We start from the raw sequence: 15,992 nt of genomic DNA on the forward strand, positions 1-15,992 counted from the left end.
GTTTTGGCAGTAGTTTTCAAATTGTGAGGAAAGGAAACAGAATGTAGAAGAAGAGGAAAGAAACGTGGGTAGGATTGAATGGTTGAAAGAAATTGCTTTAAAGATTAGATTGCATAATACAGCTTGTGCAAAGAAACATAAGACAAATTTGTGTAAGAGTGACATCTATTGGTGGAAATACACGAATTGACTTAGAAGTACATTAAAAATGCCTTTTAATGCTTACAATCACAGTTGTTACTCTCTTGAGCTTGTTGTGAAATTGATTTCTTGCCCTAACTTTCTTTTCTTAAAATAATTATTTAAAATAGTCTTATACCAGCGTGAAGGTATGGGTTTATCCTTGTAATAAATTGTTGAGATGAAAACAAATAACAGAACTGAGAGGAACTGTGACACAGCTGTTATCACTGCTAGAAATATATGCCACAACAGGAAGTATATGGTCCATGAGGATTCTTTGTCTGAATTTAAAAGTCCTTGTATAGAGCAGGAGGAGTTATAAATGAAGGCCATTTAAGAACAACATTTTGAGTAAAATAAGAGGTATCTGAGATTAGTAAACAGGTTTTTTTTCCATCTTTCTTACTATTTTTTTAAAGAAATACTGGATGTCTAAAAATCTAATTGCATTAAAAAATTGAATCATTTCAGTTTCTTGTAGTTAAAAAGGAAAAATATTTATTCCATTATTTTTAAAATACTCAGAACAAAAGTCTTAATTTCTATTAAAAAAAAAGGTGCTCAGCATGAGCTGATGGACTGTTAGGGAACCCACCAAGACACTTTATCCTGCAGATCACTCCCTATGAATCTCTTTCAGGACAAAATTCTGGGTTTAATTACAGAGCCCTTGTATCTCCAAGACTATTTTTCTTCTTCAAGATGAGTCCATGGCATTGAAGGAGGAGTTGCCAAAAGAACAGTAGTGAGAAGGCTGCTGCAGCAGTTGCTGCCATCACAATCTGTTTGGACTGCAGTCCAGCTAGAAGTAGCCTGTAAAAAAGATAGTGGCCAAAACCAGGCTGCATGAGTTGCTCTGGTGACAACAACCCATGGGTGTTCCCTTCCTCTTCAGGGAGGGATGTTGCACCCTGATATTGTCTTCCCTATGCAGTCATCAGACTGGACAGCAAGACGATTGTGGTAAAAAAGGAGCCAGTGTCTGGAGAGCAATTCTGAAGCTAAGATCTTGTTCCCAGGAATAGAGCAATTTATTTATTCACAGTTGCACTACACCCAGTCATGTTATCTATGGGCCTTTTCTGCTTTTAGAAGAAAACCTTTAGCCTGTCTGATCAAAAGTTTGGCACTATTATTTTAAAGTGCACTTATGTTCATAATAATAACAATGTGAAAATGCTATTTATTGAAAAGCTCTGCTTGCTGTGGATTAGGAGCACCCTGACATTAATGTAAAGTATAGTTGTGAATGTGCATATATAGATACACTAGTGTTTGCTTATGGAATAGAATGGTTTGGGTTGGAACGGACATTATAAATCATCTAATTGCAACTCCCCTGCCATGGGCAGGGACACCTGTCACTAGAGCAGGTTAAGCAGGGCCCCATCCAACTTGACCTTGAACACTTCCAGGGATGTGGCATCCAGATCTTCTCTGTGCAGCCTGTTCCAGTGCCTCACCACCATACAAGCAAAGAATTTCTCCCTGATGTCTAATCTAAACCTACACTCTTTCAGGTTGAAGCCATCATCCTTTGTCCTAGCAATACAGGTCCTTGTAAAAGTCTCTCCAGCTTTGTTGTAGCTCCCTTCAAGTACTGAAAGGTGCTGTAAGGTCTCCCCAGACCATTATCTTTTCCAGGCTGAGCAACTCCAACTCTCTCAGCCTGTCTTCACAGGAGAGGTGATCCAGCCCTCTTCAGTCATCTTCACACTCTCATCTGGACTCACTCCAGCAAGTCCTTCCTGTGCTGGATGCGGTGCTGCAGGTGGGGCCTCACCAGAGCAGAGCAGAGGGGCAGAATCCCCTCCCTGTCCTGCTGCCCACGCTGCTCTGGATGCAGCCCAGGACATGTTTGGCTCTCTGGGCTGGTAGTGCCCATGGCTGGGTCATGTCCAGCCTCTCACCCAGCAGCACCTCCAAGCTCCTCTGGGCAGAGCTGCTCTACATCTGTCCATCCCCAGCCTGGGTTGGTACTGGGGGTTGCCCTGAACCGGGTGCAGCACCAGCAGTTGGTCCTATTTAACCTCATAATATCCCCATTGGCCACTTCTCCAGCTTGTCCATTATGTTACTGAAAGATGTTTCTATTAGCTGGAAGATGGTAGATAACATAGATGAGAGAGAGAGTGAATGATTTCTACTCTGACAGGACTTTTAAATGCACAATCTACACCAGAAGCATGAAAAAAACATCCTGCATTAAATCTTAAACCTTAGGCAGGGAGAAGATACAGATATGGAAGGTCATGAAACAAAATAGAAATGAAGCTCCACCCTATTTTTTTATACAGCATTTAATCTCAGATAAAAAAAGCACATAAGTGAGATGTGAAAATGCAACTAAAATTTCAGTTAATAGTAAGTAATTACTTAAGAAAATATGGTAAATGAATGTAGCTATGTGGATTTTATCTTATAAAGCTTTTTGTTTAAGCTTTAGACTATATAATATTGTAGATGGGGAACAAAAGGCTTGTTGAAATGAAAAGACGATGAAAAGAGAGTAACCTAGAAAAGGAAAAGGATTAAAAATTCATCTCCATTCTTTGTAACATTAAGTGCCAGCCTTTGTGCCTTCATGTACAAAGATCTTACTTAGCTTACTTACACTGTTTATAGTGATCTTCTGTTCCCTGTCTTTGTTACTTGTATGTCTGCTCATATTAACCAGATCAGTCAATAAATACATCTTTCTAGAATTTCTGTCTCAGATCTACCATTGCTTTTTCATATGAGAGGTTAAACAGGTTAATATTCCATACATTTATTGATACAGTGTACAGTATGCACTCCTGCTAAATAGTAAACTGAGTTTCTTAATGTGCTTTCTCATTTTGTAACTGTGTAGCTATTACAGTGCTTTTTCAAATTCTCTAAAATAGTCCATATCTCAATGTCAATCAGAATTTAGGTGAAAATGTTAAAAAACACTTTGCATTTACATGGATTTATACAGACCCCTATACCAAATGTGTCTGGTGCCCACAGTCTCTTAGCATCATGTATTGCCGAATTCTGGTAAGAATTATGATGTCTATGTTTCTGTTGCTAAATCTAAAATTAATTACTTAAATTAAAGCAGTTATGTTGGTGATACCAAATTCGCTCAAAACTCAGGAAAGCTGCTCACGTAATCATGTAAGAGAGGTAACAAGGCTGACAATGTTGAAAAACAAGGCCTTACACGTTTTCTTTTATCTTCCCTGCCTCTCCTATTTTAGAGCATTTAATGGCTTAAAATACTAAGTTCAAAATGAGGTAATCAGCAGGAGAGACAAATAGGAGAGCAGGAGAATGTTAAAACCATTATCAATCCACGAAGTAAAGGTTAGGCTGAGGATAGGGCAGAGGGCAGACTGTGTCAGCTGAACTTCAAATCAGTTCAAGTCACCTGAGCTACAAACAGAGCCTGCTGCTTCTCCTGGCTCTTCTGAAGCCTGACAATTGGTACATATTTGATTCCATAATTATTTTCAAGAAGTTATGCAAACTTTTCTAGATTTGGGGTTCTGTATTTTGAAAAAACAGTAAATATTTGTTTTAAGTTTAGCAACCTCACTGTTTTGTAGAATGTCTTTTTGTCCTGTTCATTACATTGTTCATCATTGTTAGTACAGTGATCTGAAAAGGCAATCTGAACAGATAGGGGGTCAGGAAGCATTCAGCCCTGCCATTTGATAGTGGTAGAAATTAGATGACCTTATTCTGGCTTCGTGTGCGTTTTCTTCAAAGCCAGTTTTAAAACCTACTTCAGGTGAGCCTTTAGACACCTCAAGAACAGAACTAGAGTGAGTTGTGGGTGTGACCTCTGTCTGTGATGAAATGTAGGTCAAAAAGGGTGTGGATTGTTAAATGTGCTTTAAACTGTAAGGAATGGTTGTCCTTTTGTATAATTAGTGCATTGACTGCCTTGAAAGTTGCTGTGACAGGTTTTAAGGGCTTTTCTGAGGCACCAGAGAGTTGTCAGCTTTATTAAGTAAACAGGCTTGTAACATAATCATAACTGATTTTTTTCTAAAGATTTTGAAGTTGTTCCTTTAGATGCAGTGTTACAGACAGTTCAGAGAGACTTTCCTTATAAGATAGATCCACCCAGCACTAAAACACTTCTGCCAACAAACTGGCTCCATCTCATTTTACATCACAATGATTACCTCTCTTTTATATCAAAATATTAAGGGCACATACTGATGTATGTATTTTACCCAGAAACACTCTACTGAGTAGTAACCAATATGTATTTCATTATCAGCTATTCAGTCCCTCAAAGTACTCTCCACTGGGCTGATCATCAGAATGCGGGAAGCAGGTCTCTACAAAAGCCATATTTTAGGCTGGGAGTTTATGGACTGTGTGGTGAATTTCAGACAATGGCTGATTCATTCATGACAATGACTTTCAGTTTTTGATCATTTCTCCAGGCATATATGTAGAGATGAGTTTCCTTGTTCATCCTAGAGCTCAAAAAGCTTGAAAGTTTCTCCACACTTCCTAGAGTTTACTACAAAAATAGATACCTATAAAGCAGTATTTTCTGCAGGCTTGTGAGATAACCTCTAGTTTTATAGGATAAATTTCCGCTTCTGTAGTTTTAATTATTCACTGTTCAACTCTGGGATTTCTACCACCTCGATATATTGTATAACTTTAGCTTTACACTAAAAGCACCATCCTTTTCACTTCTAGTTTGATCCCGGTCTCCTATGTTTTGTTGGGATGTTGTTTAGACATACAGTATGAGATTCCTGTTTTAAGTCCACTTCTATACTAAAGTATTCATAATTCATTTAAAATCTTAAATAGTTAAATATTGGCTGTAATCACTAAGCTTCTATTAGTAAGATTGTTACAACTTGGTGACCCTATTTTTTTACAGGGAAGTTTTATTCTAAGTGTGGGTTATTGTTATTATACACAGATGAATAAAGATTTTGGCATAATCTGAATCAGTATATTTAGTTTAAAAGATATCATTCAGTTGTTCACAGAGGTATATTTTTGTTAGTGACTAACAAAACTATTCTTGAAAATATGATTTAATGTTTATCCAACAGAAGTTAATCAAACCCCAAATAAATAGGCACATAAATAAGTAAGGAAGACATAATGATACAGTTTATCAGAACAGTGAACAATTAATCATGTACTTGAACATGAAAACAGATGTGCATTTAAATGTAGAAAGCTTCAGTTCGGTATTGTCACTTCGCCCCATTTATTTTGCCATAAAATGGAATTTAGAAATGCTTTAGATTTGCCTTCAAGAAATTTTGTCTTGGGGGAAGTCACCGGTACTGTGGTAGCTTCCTTCCACCTGTTTTAAAAGTCTTGGTATTTTAAGAATAGGTTGGCATAGAGAGTGATAAGGACTCTGTGTCTCTTTCTTTATGTAGAGCTTCCTTTTGTGATATTAATCGATACTAAGCCTGGAAACCTGGAGAGCCATGATCTGTCAGGTGTTTCTGACCTTGGCACCTGATGATTAAGCATAGCGGAGAAGCAAGTCCAGAGCTTGCTAAGGAAAAGCCAGGCAGCAGGGCAGAAGACATTGCTCTATGTTAAATCACAGATAAAGATGGGAATGATTCCAATGCCCTTTGTCTATAGGTATGCACGCTACCCTGTAATTGAAAAGGTGTCTGTAAGCTTCATCTAAACCCTTAGTATTACAATCTGATTTTCAGGAAACTTTGTTCCTGCAGGAGATACCAATGGCTTTTGCTGTTGATAAGCAAATGGTTTTTGTAGCCTGCATTTTTAAACATTAAACCAAAAGCTAAATGTGTTGGGATACTTTGTTGTTGCTTACTCAGCTCTTTAGTGAATGTTTTTCGGTAATCGCATACAGCAGTGTGATCTGCAGCTGATTTCCCTGTGAAGGACAGCTTTCCCCATGGTGCTTGCTTAAGATTACTCATCACAGCTAAATGGCTGACTGTAGAATGACCCTTTAACTTGGGTATAATTTTAAAAAGTAGCAAAAGTGGAGACTTGTGATAGAAACCTGCTCCAAATGTTACTGACTTTCTGAATATCAATACTGCTTAAGATTATTTTGTACTTTCTCCATCTGTATTGATAATATATATATATATATATATATATATATATATATATAATATCCCTGGTAGTTTCTGTTGAGTTCGACGGTTTTGTAGATTTCAAGTGTTCCTGCTCGTTTCAGCTAAACAAATTTCACAAACAGTAGTACAGTCTGTGGAAATCATCACAGAGTATGTCAGCAGAGATTGTTCTGGTTCGGAACCCTCCAAGGCTGGTGCCGTGCCGATGGACAAGGCTGTCCGATTTCTAAACAGTTAATTTGGCCCTCCTGGGCGCTGGCCGCTCTCCCGCCACCCAGCGCTCCCGGTCCCTGGGCGCGGCCGCAGTCTCTGATAAGTACCTGCGCGCACCTCAGCAGGAGCTGTGCACGGCAAGGACAGTGGTAATATGAAACCAGTCTCGTTGGTTTGTGTTCATGGCCCTGGAGGCTGAAATCTGCATTCCAGATGAAACCTCCAGCAAATCGGAAGAGAGTCTCCTTTTTTCCTACTTTCCTCTGCTTCAAGGACGCTCACCCGAGTTGGCTCTGCCCAGCCGGGCACTGGGGGCTCTGCAAGGGCTTCAGGAGGGGGCACAGGAAGCTTCGGAGTCGTTAGCTCGGGTTTCCATTTGACATTTCTTGGTGATTATGGATTTACAAAAGAAGTTCTTTATCCAAGTGGAAAGACTATGCAAAGGAATCCGTCAGGAATTTTCTGCTGAAAACCACCCAGCGCTGGCGCACCGGGACAAGGAAGTAGGGAGCAGCCGCGGCGCGCTCGGCCCGGCGGGGCGGCTGCTGTAGCTGCTGTGGCTGCTGGAACTGCCGGGAGCTGGGGCCGCGCAGCCCGTCGGGGTGCGGAGCTCCGGGGGGACCGCTGGCCGAGGCTTCAGCCGAGGTTAGTGCTGTGACAAACCCCTCTTGTGCGAGGGAGCAAGTTCCAGACGCTGCCGAGAACTTTTGACGGCGGTTCGTTTCGCGGCTCCCTTGGTGGAGCGGGGAGCCCCGACGGCCGGGGCGGAAGGGGCGGCCCGGCCGGGAGCGCGGGAGGCCGGCGGCCTGCGCGGGCCGAGCCGGGCCGGGCCGGGCCGGGCCGGGCCGCTCGTTGCCCCTGAATGCGCGCAGTGTTTGCTGAGCAGTCAGCAGCACTGCTGGAAGCGAACCTATTCTCTGCTTCACGCAACATGGAAGAACATAATGGGATGCATGACTGTAGTGAGCTTTTAGACCTGAAGAACACAGCAGAGAGCGACCCTGACCCACTCACTACATTTTCTGTGAAAACGCTGTTTGGATTTGCAGCTAAGTTCGAATCTACAGCTCCCGAAGAAGAGTCAGTGCTTAAAGCATTTCAACCTTTGCACGGCAATATAAATACTCACGCTAACACCTGGCATGAGAGGAATGATAATGGATGTAATGAGGACTCAGAACAGCAGCACAGCCTGCATAGTACCAGTGGCCGAGCTGACACAATGTCTCGCACGCAAGCAGGCCTGGATCTGGGGTTAGCTGACCAAAATGAATTACTTCTTCAGCATTTGAGGTTTGTTCAGACTTCTTTGTCTGAATCGGACAATGAGGACAAGGATGCTATTCTTGTCCAAGGTACTTTGGTTCATACAACAAGTGACACAGAATCGGACACAGAGAATAAGGACCTAGACACCGATGAGAACAATGCAAGCAAATATGGGCTAAAAAATGATGCTTTGTCTGCTGAGGCCTTGGACAACAGCAATCAAAATAAAGAAGAGTCAGAGTCAGAAGGGTACAGCAACAGTGATGACACTGTGGATACAGATGACATTGAGTTACACCCACCATTCTCCAAGCAATTCCCAAAAGAGCTGGATGGTATTCTACAGAATGACTCCAATGGAAAAGACAAAATGTTAATGGAGGAGCAATTCACTCATTTGCTTGCTGCAGGGGAATGCCCTCAAGAACTTTCAGATGAAGAACAAAGACCTTCCGTTGATAATATATCACTCCAAAAAACAGCACTGGCTGAAAAGTCTTTCCAGCTGCCTGCTTTCTTCAGTGGACTACGTGTGAGGAAAAAGGGACTGACCACAGAAGATGGGGAAACTGTTACAGAAATTAAACCAAGGGAGAATGATTTAGCTCTGCTTAAATTACGACAACCAGTTAAGAAATCCAGTATTGCATCAGGTTTGACCATTAAAAAAAAATCATCTGAACCTAAAGCAAATCCCACTTTCCTAGAACAACTCTCTCACTTGTTAAACATAGACGTCTCCAAGAATGAAGATAGAACTGAGAACTCTGCTGGGGGATCTGGGGAGACCGAGGACAGTGATGAAGCTCAAGAGAACAAAGCCTCCAGCAAAAGAGAACCACGATTTCCCTCTGAGGAGATAAAATCAAGCCCTGCTGAATCTGCACTAGATGCCTTTAAAGCCTTATTCACACGACCTCCCAAGAAGGAAACAACTGCAGATACTTCAGAGCTGGAAGCCCTAAAACGCAAAATGAGAAATGAAAAAGAGTCCTTGAAAGCTGTATTTGAAAGGTCAAAATCAAAACCTGGGGATGGACCATCAGACAAATCTGTAGGTTGAATTATTTTTTCTTCCTAAGATCTGGAAGTAGAAGGATGAAAATAAAAAATTTCTTGTTTAAATATTATTGCTGGGGGCTTAAGATCAAAATGTCAGAACTGCTCTTCTTTTGGCCATCTCAAATTTTGGATTCCCAGCTGAGGAAATATTGGGGCTAATTTGTCATCTGCTAATTTTTGATCATCTGCAGTTGAAGCAGAATTCAGCCACAACCAGCAGTAAAAGCCTCTCAATTAGAAGTGAGAACTTAAAAGTCAGTTTCTGATTTTAAAAGATCTCTACATAACAGTTCTCCTTATGTTAATTATGGCTTTAAATCAGTTTGATGCTGCAGATATTTACTGTAATATTATGTAATAGTTTCTCAATCTCACTCTGCTTTCTTTCATTGATTATTTTGTTTTTAACAATAATATTTCATTTTACCTGTAGGAATAATTTTATGATAAGAGTTGATACAAAAAAGTTTTGTGTGGTTTTCAGCTCAGTTCAAGACAGAACAGGAAGTATTTTTTTTTTCTTGTTTACATGCATATATCTGGCTTTTTAAATATTGATAAGCATTTAACCTTATCCAGGTGTAACTTAGTGATTTCAATTAGACAACTCAAGTTTTTGATTAGTATAAGTGTTTGCAAGGTTAATACTCTTAGGCATATGGAGATGTAGTCAGTATATTAAAAAAAATAATCTGTGCAGAGTTTTCATACTATCATAAACGACTTCGAATGTAATAGTAACTCCTTAATTAAATTAGTAATCTTTGGGTTAGCATTCCCCCAACCCAAAATTCTTACAACCACATCTTTGGCAGATGTAATCAGCCCAGGAGACTATAGTTGGCTGAAGGGGGAATTTCCTGAAGGATTCCATTTGCAGGATTGGACCTTAAACCTGAAGCTACTTAAGTTAACGTTCTGTGTTGGTTGTACTCTCTATAAAATTTTTATTCTTAAATAATATTAAAAAAAATAATCCTGGTCAACACTTGGGTAGACTTATAATACCAGTTTGTAGTAAATTACCTATGGGGAGGAGAAAACAGGTATTCATTGGCTGTGGAATGTACAGCAAGTGCAGTCTGTGTGTGCCCTTCCCATTCCTGGCTTGCTCCTTCCTGCTTCCACCAGTCACTGTGCTGGCGTCAGCGTTCGTGTGGCTCACAGCAAACCTATTTGGGAAGCTGTCATCACACACAGTGAGGGAGGAGGCACAGGAGTCAGCAGGAGTGGCTCTTAGAAATGTCTGCTTAATATCCGGTCTAGTGCAAATCTGTATTTTCTCAGGGCGAAGCCAGAGTCTGAGGCTCTGGCCTTTTCCTTTCCCTTGCTTCTACGGGCCATTTATGGGGACATTTTCATACAGGGTTTCACTGTTGCAGTTGTGTCTAATCAATTGCTTGTAGTGACATGTTGTAAATCAGATTACAGTAATATTGGAGATATAAAAAAGCACCAAAAAAATCCCTCTAAAAGAATGCTTGTTTAGTGGGTCATTCCCCCTCCACCCCTTCCCCATATAAAGAGTTATTTTAGCATTCCAGTTGACAGTGCAGTCCCATTAACAGCTGCAGCATTACTTTGATGTGGCAGTATTACCTGGTATGTGAACTGAGCAATCTGCTGGGGGTGGGGCAGGAATTTCATAAACTAGCTCTGCTTCCAGAAAATTATATTGTCAAATGATGTCTTAGGTGAATTGCTCTAATGTTTACTTCTAAGAGGAACACACTGGAATATTTCACTCTGGAAGAAAGATACAGGAAAAAACCCTGGCATTTGTGACCACCTCTGTGTCTCACCAAAGGATAGACAGCTCTCCACAGTGATGTGAAGTTTCAACAAATCACTGCATGTCACATGCATTATGCTACTTTCCTCCTCAAAAATATTTTTCTACTCTGATTTATTTGTGTCCCTTCCAACCAACTGAACACTGTTTTAATCAGTAGAATGAGACAGATAATCTTTCTGGAGCACATGCGTAGAGCTGAGCACGGCAGCTGCTGTTTGGAATGAATTGATACTGCAGACTAATTTTTTCTTGCGTAATTTCAACAGCCTGACCTGAGTCCCTCAGAGCAAGATGACAAGACTCCAGGGAGACTCCAGACTGTCTGGCCACCACCAAAAACAAATCATGAAGAAGTAAAAGTAGGATTAAAGTACACAGAAGCAGGTAAAACAAAGAGGTGAAGAATTTGCTGAAATTAGTTTCTGACATTTTTAATCTTGTTTAATACAGAGATGGTGATAAGTCACAGTATTTTCTAATCTAGATTAACAGACCTTATGTTTTGAATCTGTGGTTTACTGCTACTTGTTAATCATGCATCTTATTTTTAAATGTAAATGGCTAAATATGTGTTAAAATCTACAAACTTGCCTGTACAAATTCATGAGGAAAGAAGTGGGGTTTTTTTGATGAATTAGGTTATCCGTTTCCAGTGGGATTTTGTTCAAATGAGTGACAGATTGGTGAATGCATGGCAGTGTGACTGCTTTTTATGATGCCTTGGTGCAGGGGGCAGCTCTCTGCTGAACTCTGGTCTGGCTGCAGATTTTCTTCAGGTGCTGTCCAGAATGAAAACAACAGCAGTATTGCAACATGTGTATGAAGAGAGGAATGCTGGTATCCAGTCAGGCCACTTCTATAGCTAGCCACGTATATGTCCTATGCAAGTGTTCTAAAGGGTATGTCCAAATGCTAAGTATCAGTTAAGCTTTCCACAGAAAAAAAATATTTATTGTGATTTTTTGTTATTTAGATATTTCCATAATATATCTGTAAGGGAGAAAGTGATTATTTTAGCCACCACAACTCTAGTTCAAATTTATATTCTTGAATGTAAAACAGGAAGTCATTGATATTCCGAAATTAGCCTTAAACTGAGGAATAGTCTGAAATATTAAAGTGAAAGACAATAGGCCATCTTTTCTTCTGGTACCTTGAGATTATAGAAAATACCACCTAGAAGGTATTAAGTGGAACAAAAAAAAAGCTTTTGTACTACTTTGTTGTGAAAAATTGTTCAGGGTAATGCTGTGTGGTTCTTTCAATTCCAGTGCATATCCATCTGACCTTGTATTTGAGAAATGGTACTCCAATTTGTTCTATCTACTGCTTTTTGTTGTTTAGTCTTTCTCCCTCTTTTTTCTGTTTTCTCTTTAATCTGTCTTTTTTTTGTAAAGTTGGAATAATAGTGGGAATGTAAAAGTTGTTGTAAGGTTGAGAAAACTTGATTTTGACAGAAACAAATGGTTCTAATATATAGAACTGAACTTAATGTATAGAATTGAATTTATGATGCATCTGGTTGGTCTGAATTTGGGAGTCTATCACTTAGATCATCAGGACAGATATTCAGCTGTTGGCAAGTTGATGTTACTCTTAGATTTTTATTATAGGCTATATGCTTGCTATATTTAATTTTACCCAAACAAATATTTTTCTTTCTAATGACTGTAATCTGTGGCAAAACATATGCTTCAATAAAGAAAGAAAACTGAATTAACAAAAGCTCCAGATTCTACTACTCGTAGAGAAATTAGGTCATGCTTTCTTGAAATTTGAATAGGAAAGACAGACTGGCTTAGAGCCTGTGTAAATTGTTACTCTTGTTACTGTGATATTTTGGGTGGCAGTGTCATCAACATGTTGATTGTTTGTTTGCTAAATCAAATTTTTATAGACGAGATTCTGCAGTTCATTAGTTGCTCCAGCGTCTGGCAGAGGGATTTGAATGAAAACAAACCACTGGTGATTCAGCTGGGATGAGATGTAAGCAGTGCTTTTAAAGGAAATAGGCAATGGAAATTTGCAACTGCAGTAAAGTTATAGGTGTGCCTCAGAGATTGGCAGGTTTGTTTCTCTCAGCTACTCAGAGATGCCCAGGAAGCAGTTGGAAATTGCCCATGATGGGTCACTTACACTGGCTGTTCTGAGGACTTCTATGACTGTTTTAAATCATTATGTGTGGGAATGAACTTATAGAGTCTGCTATAAGTGAAGCAAGGTACTACTGTTCGTGAGCTGTGATGATACAGTTACAAGAACAGGGTTTGTATTCAGTGTTGGTCTTACTGCTGCAGTTTGTGGGTTTTTTTATGAATATGGACGTGGCAATACAGCAAAACTTCTAAATTCACAGTCTTTTCTCTGACAGTAGGACCTTCAAAGTGCATGTGTATTACTGGCATTTCCCCACGTGCCCCTTTACATCCAAAATTCCCTTCAAGTCAGTAATACTTTAGAAGCTTCTTGACCGCCTTTTAAAAAGTGGGCTTCTTTAAAAATAAGCTATAATTCAGGTTCATCATCTGCATTATTTGAATTAACTGGTCTAAACCAAAAACCCTGTTTCTTACCTCAGTCTCTTGTCCTGAATACTAAGATCAAACTAAAAATTCTTGATCTCAGAATTCAAAAATTGTGTGTGACAAGGATGTTTGCGACTCCAGTCTTCCTCCACTGATGTTCCTGAATAGATAAATATCTGTATCATAAAAAATGCTGAAGTGGTTTGTTTTATTAACTTCCAGTCAATAATTTATGTTAGTGTTTTAATTTCTGTGATTATGGGTTTCATCTACCAAAACAATAGGAATTTATATAAAAAAATAAGAGGATGAATTATTAGGTAAGTATTCATTTAGCACAGTTTTATTTTATGCTTAGACAAAATATATGTTCACATCCAAGGATAAATTTGCCAATACTCATCTTTGTACTTCTAACAGGGTACACAGATATGTATGTATTCTAGGAGGTAGCATGGTTTTTTTTTTATTTGTCATGATAAAATAGGATTTAAGTAAGACTGAAAACTTGAAAGTTGGAATACAGTAATCTTTTTTGCAATTCTACACTGTCTTCTACACTGATTTATTTTCTTCGTCACCATGCACCATGACAACTACAACAGGAAGGTAGGGATATTGAGGGAGAGTATTCCTGTGTTTTTGATCTTTTCTCACCACCTTGTCGTGTTTTTCCTCATTGTTCTTGTTGCCTAGTGGAAGCAAGAAATTCAGGCTTAATTTGGCCTACGCAGCAGACATTACAATGACTCATAGCAGCTTGGAGGAGTAGCTAACTCCCTCCTGAGGCTCACAGTCTGGCTTGATGGGTGGGAAACCAGCTGAAAAGCAAATGGACATAACAAGGAACACGTGTGTGAGGCTGACTAGTTCTGTTAGGAATATTAGTAGTGAAAGAAGTTAGGGATACAACTGAGCCCCGGGTTTTGTTCATGCTTTTGATAACTGCTTGTGCAGTCATAATATTGTCTCCTGCAGTATCTGAATCTTGAGGTTTTAGTTTTTAATTGAATGGATGATGTTGCAGTATTTTGGTTTTACTTCTGTTTTCTCAATTCTTTAATGCATGTGTTTCCATGGAGCAAGTGACTGTGTTGTCAACTGGCTTTCTGTAATTAGCACAAGCTGCTTGCATGATTCTTTAGAGAAACTGGAACTTCTTTGAAGTGTGTCTAAAATAGCTGAAGTCCAGAAAGCCTGTAATACATTTATGTCCTGGAAGACTAGAAAAAGGGTACTTTAATTTATAGTTATTCCATGGAAATAATTTCCATGGAATCAAGGACATTTCTGTGCATATATTTTTGGTCCTAAATCTCTGTTCCTCTGCTTTCATTTTAAGTTTTTGGGTTTTTTTTTGTTCGTTTGTTTTTCCTCCATAATTCTAGGAGAGACTTCTCATGATTTTAAGCATTAACTCTGACAGCAGGGTAGATGTGCCAGCTGTTACGTGTGATGGAAATGCATAGCCAGATAGAAGAGACAAATTCATGTCTATACTGAAGAAATTAATCTGTGATACTACATCACATTTAATCCGTATATAATGAATATCCCAACTACTGTGTATGACTAGGTCAGCACTTGCAGCCACATCTCCAGGAAAAGCAGATTAGACATGGGTTTTCTACAGTTCATAAAGCTACTTATGGGTGAAGAACAGTCTCCACAGTAAGGTGGTAGAGGTATACAGGTTCTGTTATTTCCTGTTAACAAGACCATTTTAGTCTTCAGGATCAAACTAGTTCTTTTACATACAACAGAAAGAGTTTAGTCTTTTGCTTAGCAAAACAGAAATGTAAAAAGTAATGAGAGAGAGCAGTGTTTGACATTCCTGTGGGAGAAAACGTTAAAAAAAGCCACTTGTAAAATTAATTCATTTAGTGAGGTTTTTTCATTTATTCATTCAGTGTTTTCTTTTTAATTCAAATGTCTATATTTAACATTTAAAAACCTAATTTTCTCTCTCTGTTAAAGATGATGAACAGTCTGTCCATCATCTTTAAATCTGCGGTGAGGTAATACTGTCTCTATGATGCCACAATTTCTGTAAAAGTCTGTGATGATGTAAGCACGATTCTCAGGGTAAACAGTAAAATCAGGAGGTGTCTAATAAAGGTCTTACTAGACAAAAGATATCTGGGTAAATGGTGAATGAAATAGAGAATAGTGGCAGTGGTTTATTGCTGAGTCTCAAATATGTCAAATCCTTGATCCCCTATACTCTTAGTTCCCAGCAAGAAAATCACTTTATGGCCATGATGTAAATGCAGAGAATAACCAGCTTATGTGAGAGAAAGAGAAGCATAATGGTTGGAACAAAAGGATGAGAGATAAGAGCTTGATTTCTTATCTTTCTTTAACATAAGCTTCCTTTGTGGCCTTGAACAGTTTGTTTGTCTTTAAAAGAAAGACAGTGCTTGATGTTAAGTGTCTTGAAGAAAGTTTTTCTAACAGTGGCTACCAACAGTTGGTTTAATCCTAAGAGGGGGAAAAAAAAATTAAAAAAAAAAAAATCAATTTTAGGTTTCGTTCATTTCATTGTGGTTTTTGGGGTTTAGTTCTGGGATTCTAGTATAAATTTTACTGTAGTGAATTAGATCATGCACCAGTATAGCAAACAGGATATTTTGCATTGCTTCAAGGTAGTGCTTTTGTGATTGAATCACTGATCAATTTGATGTGACCTCGGAGTGCGTAAAGTTTTTGTAAATTATTTTACTACATTTTACTGCATTTATTGTATAGCATGACACAAGTGCATGTAATTCAGTATTTCATAACCAGACAGATACACTAGTGTGTTGTTGAGAAGCTGAGGGTTTTATTACAAGCCAGATTTTGGTAGCCATCCTA

The 15,992-nt window shown here is 39.0% G+C and overlaps 1 protein-coding gene across 3 annotated transcripts in view; it reads left to right on the plus strand.

The window, feature by feature from the left end:
* Window positions 1-15,992, plus strand: part of FMN1 (formin 1) — a 183,540-nt gene that overhangs the window by 41,245 nt on the left and 126,303 nt on the right. For 2 of the 3 annotated variants that reach the window (XM_088057470.1, XM_088057471.1), the window contains exon 4: window positions 10,878-10,995. In XM_088057470.1, coding sequence (XP_087913596.1) covers window positions 10,878-10,995 — 118 coding nt within the window. Of the gene's footprint in view, window positions 1-7,351; window positions 8,809-10,877; window positions 10,996-15,992 lie in introns of those variants that run through there. The other variant, XM_005520340.3, reaches the window with a different exon arrangement.

Source organism: Pseudopodoces humilis, chromosome 7, assembly GCF_049639895.1.
Source record: "Pseudopodoces humilis isolate 2021_Gansu_Grassland_sample_001 chromosome 7, ASM4963989v1, whole genome shotgun sequence".
Classification (NCBI taxonomy): domain Eukaryota; kingdom Metazoa; phylum Chordata; class Aves; order Passeriformes; family Paridae; genus Pseudopodoces; species Pseudopodoces humilis.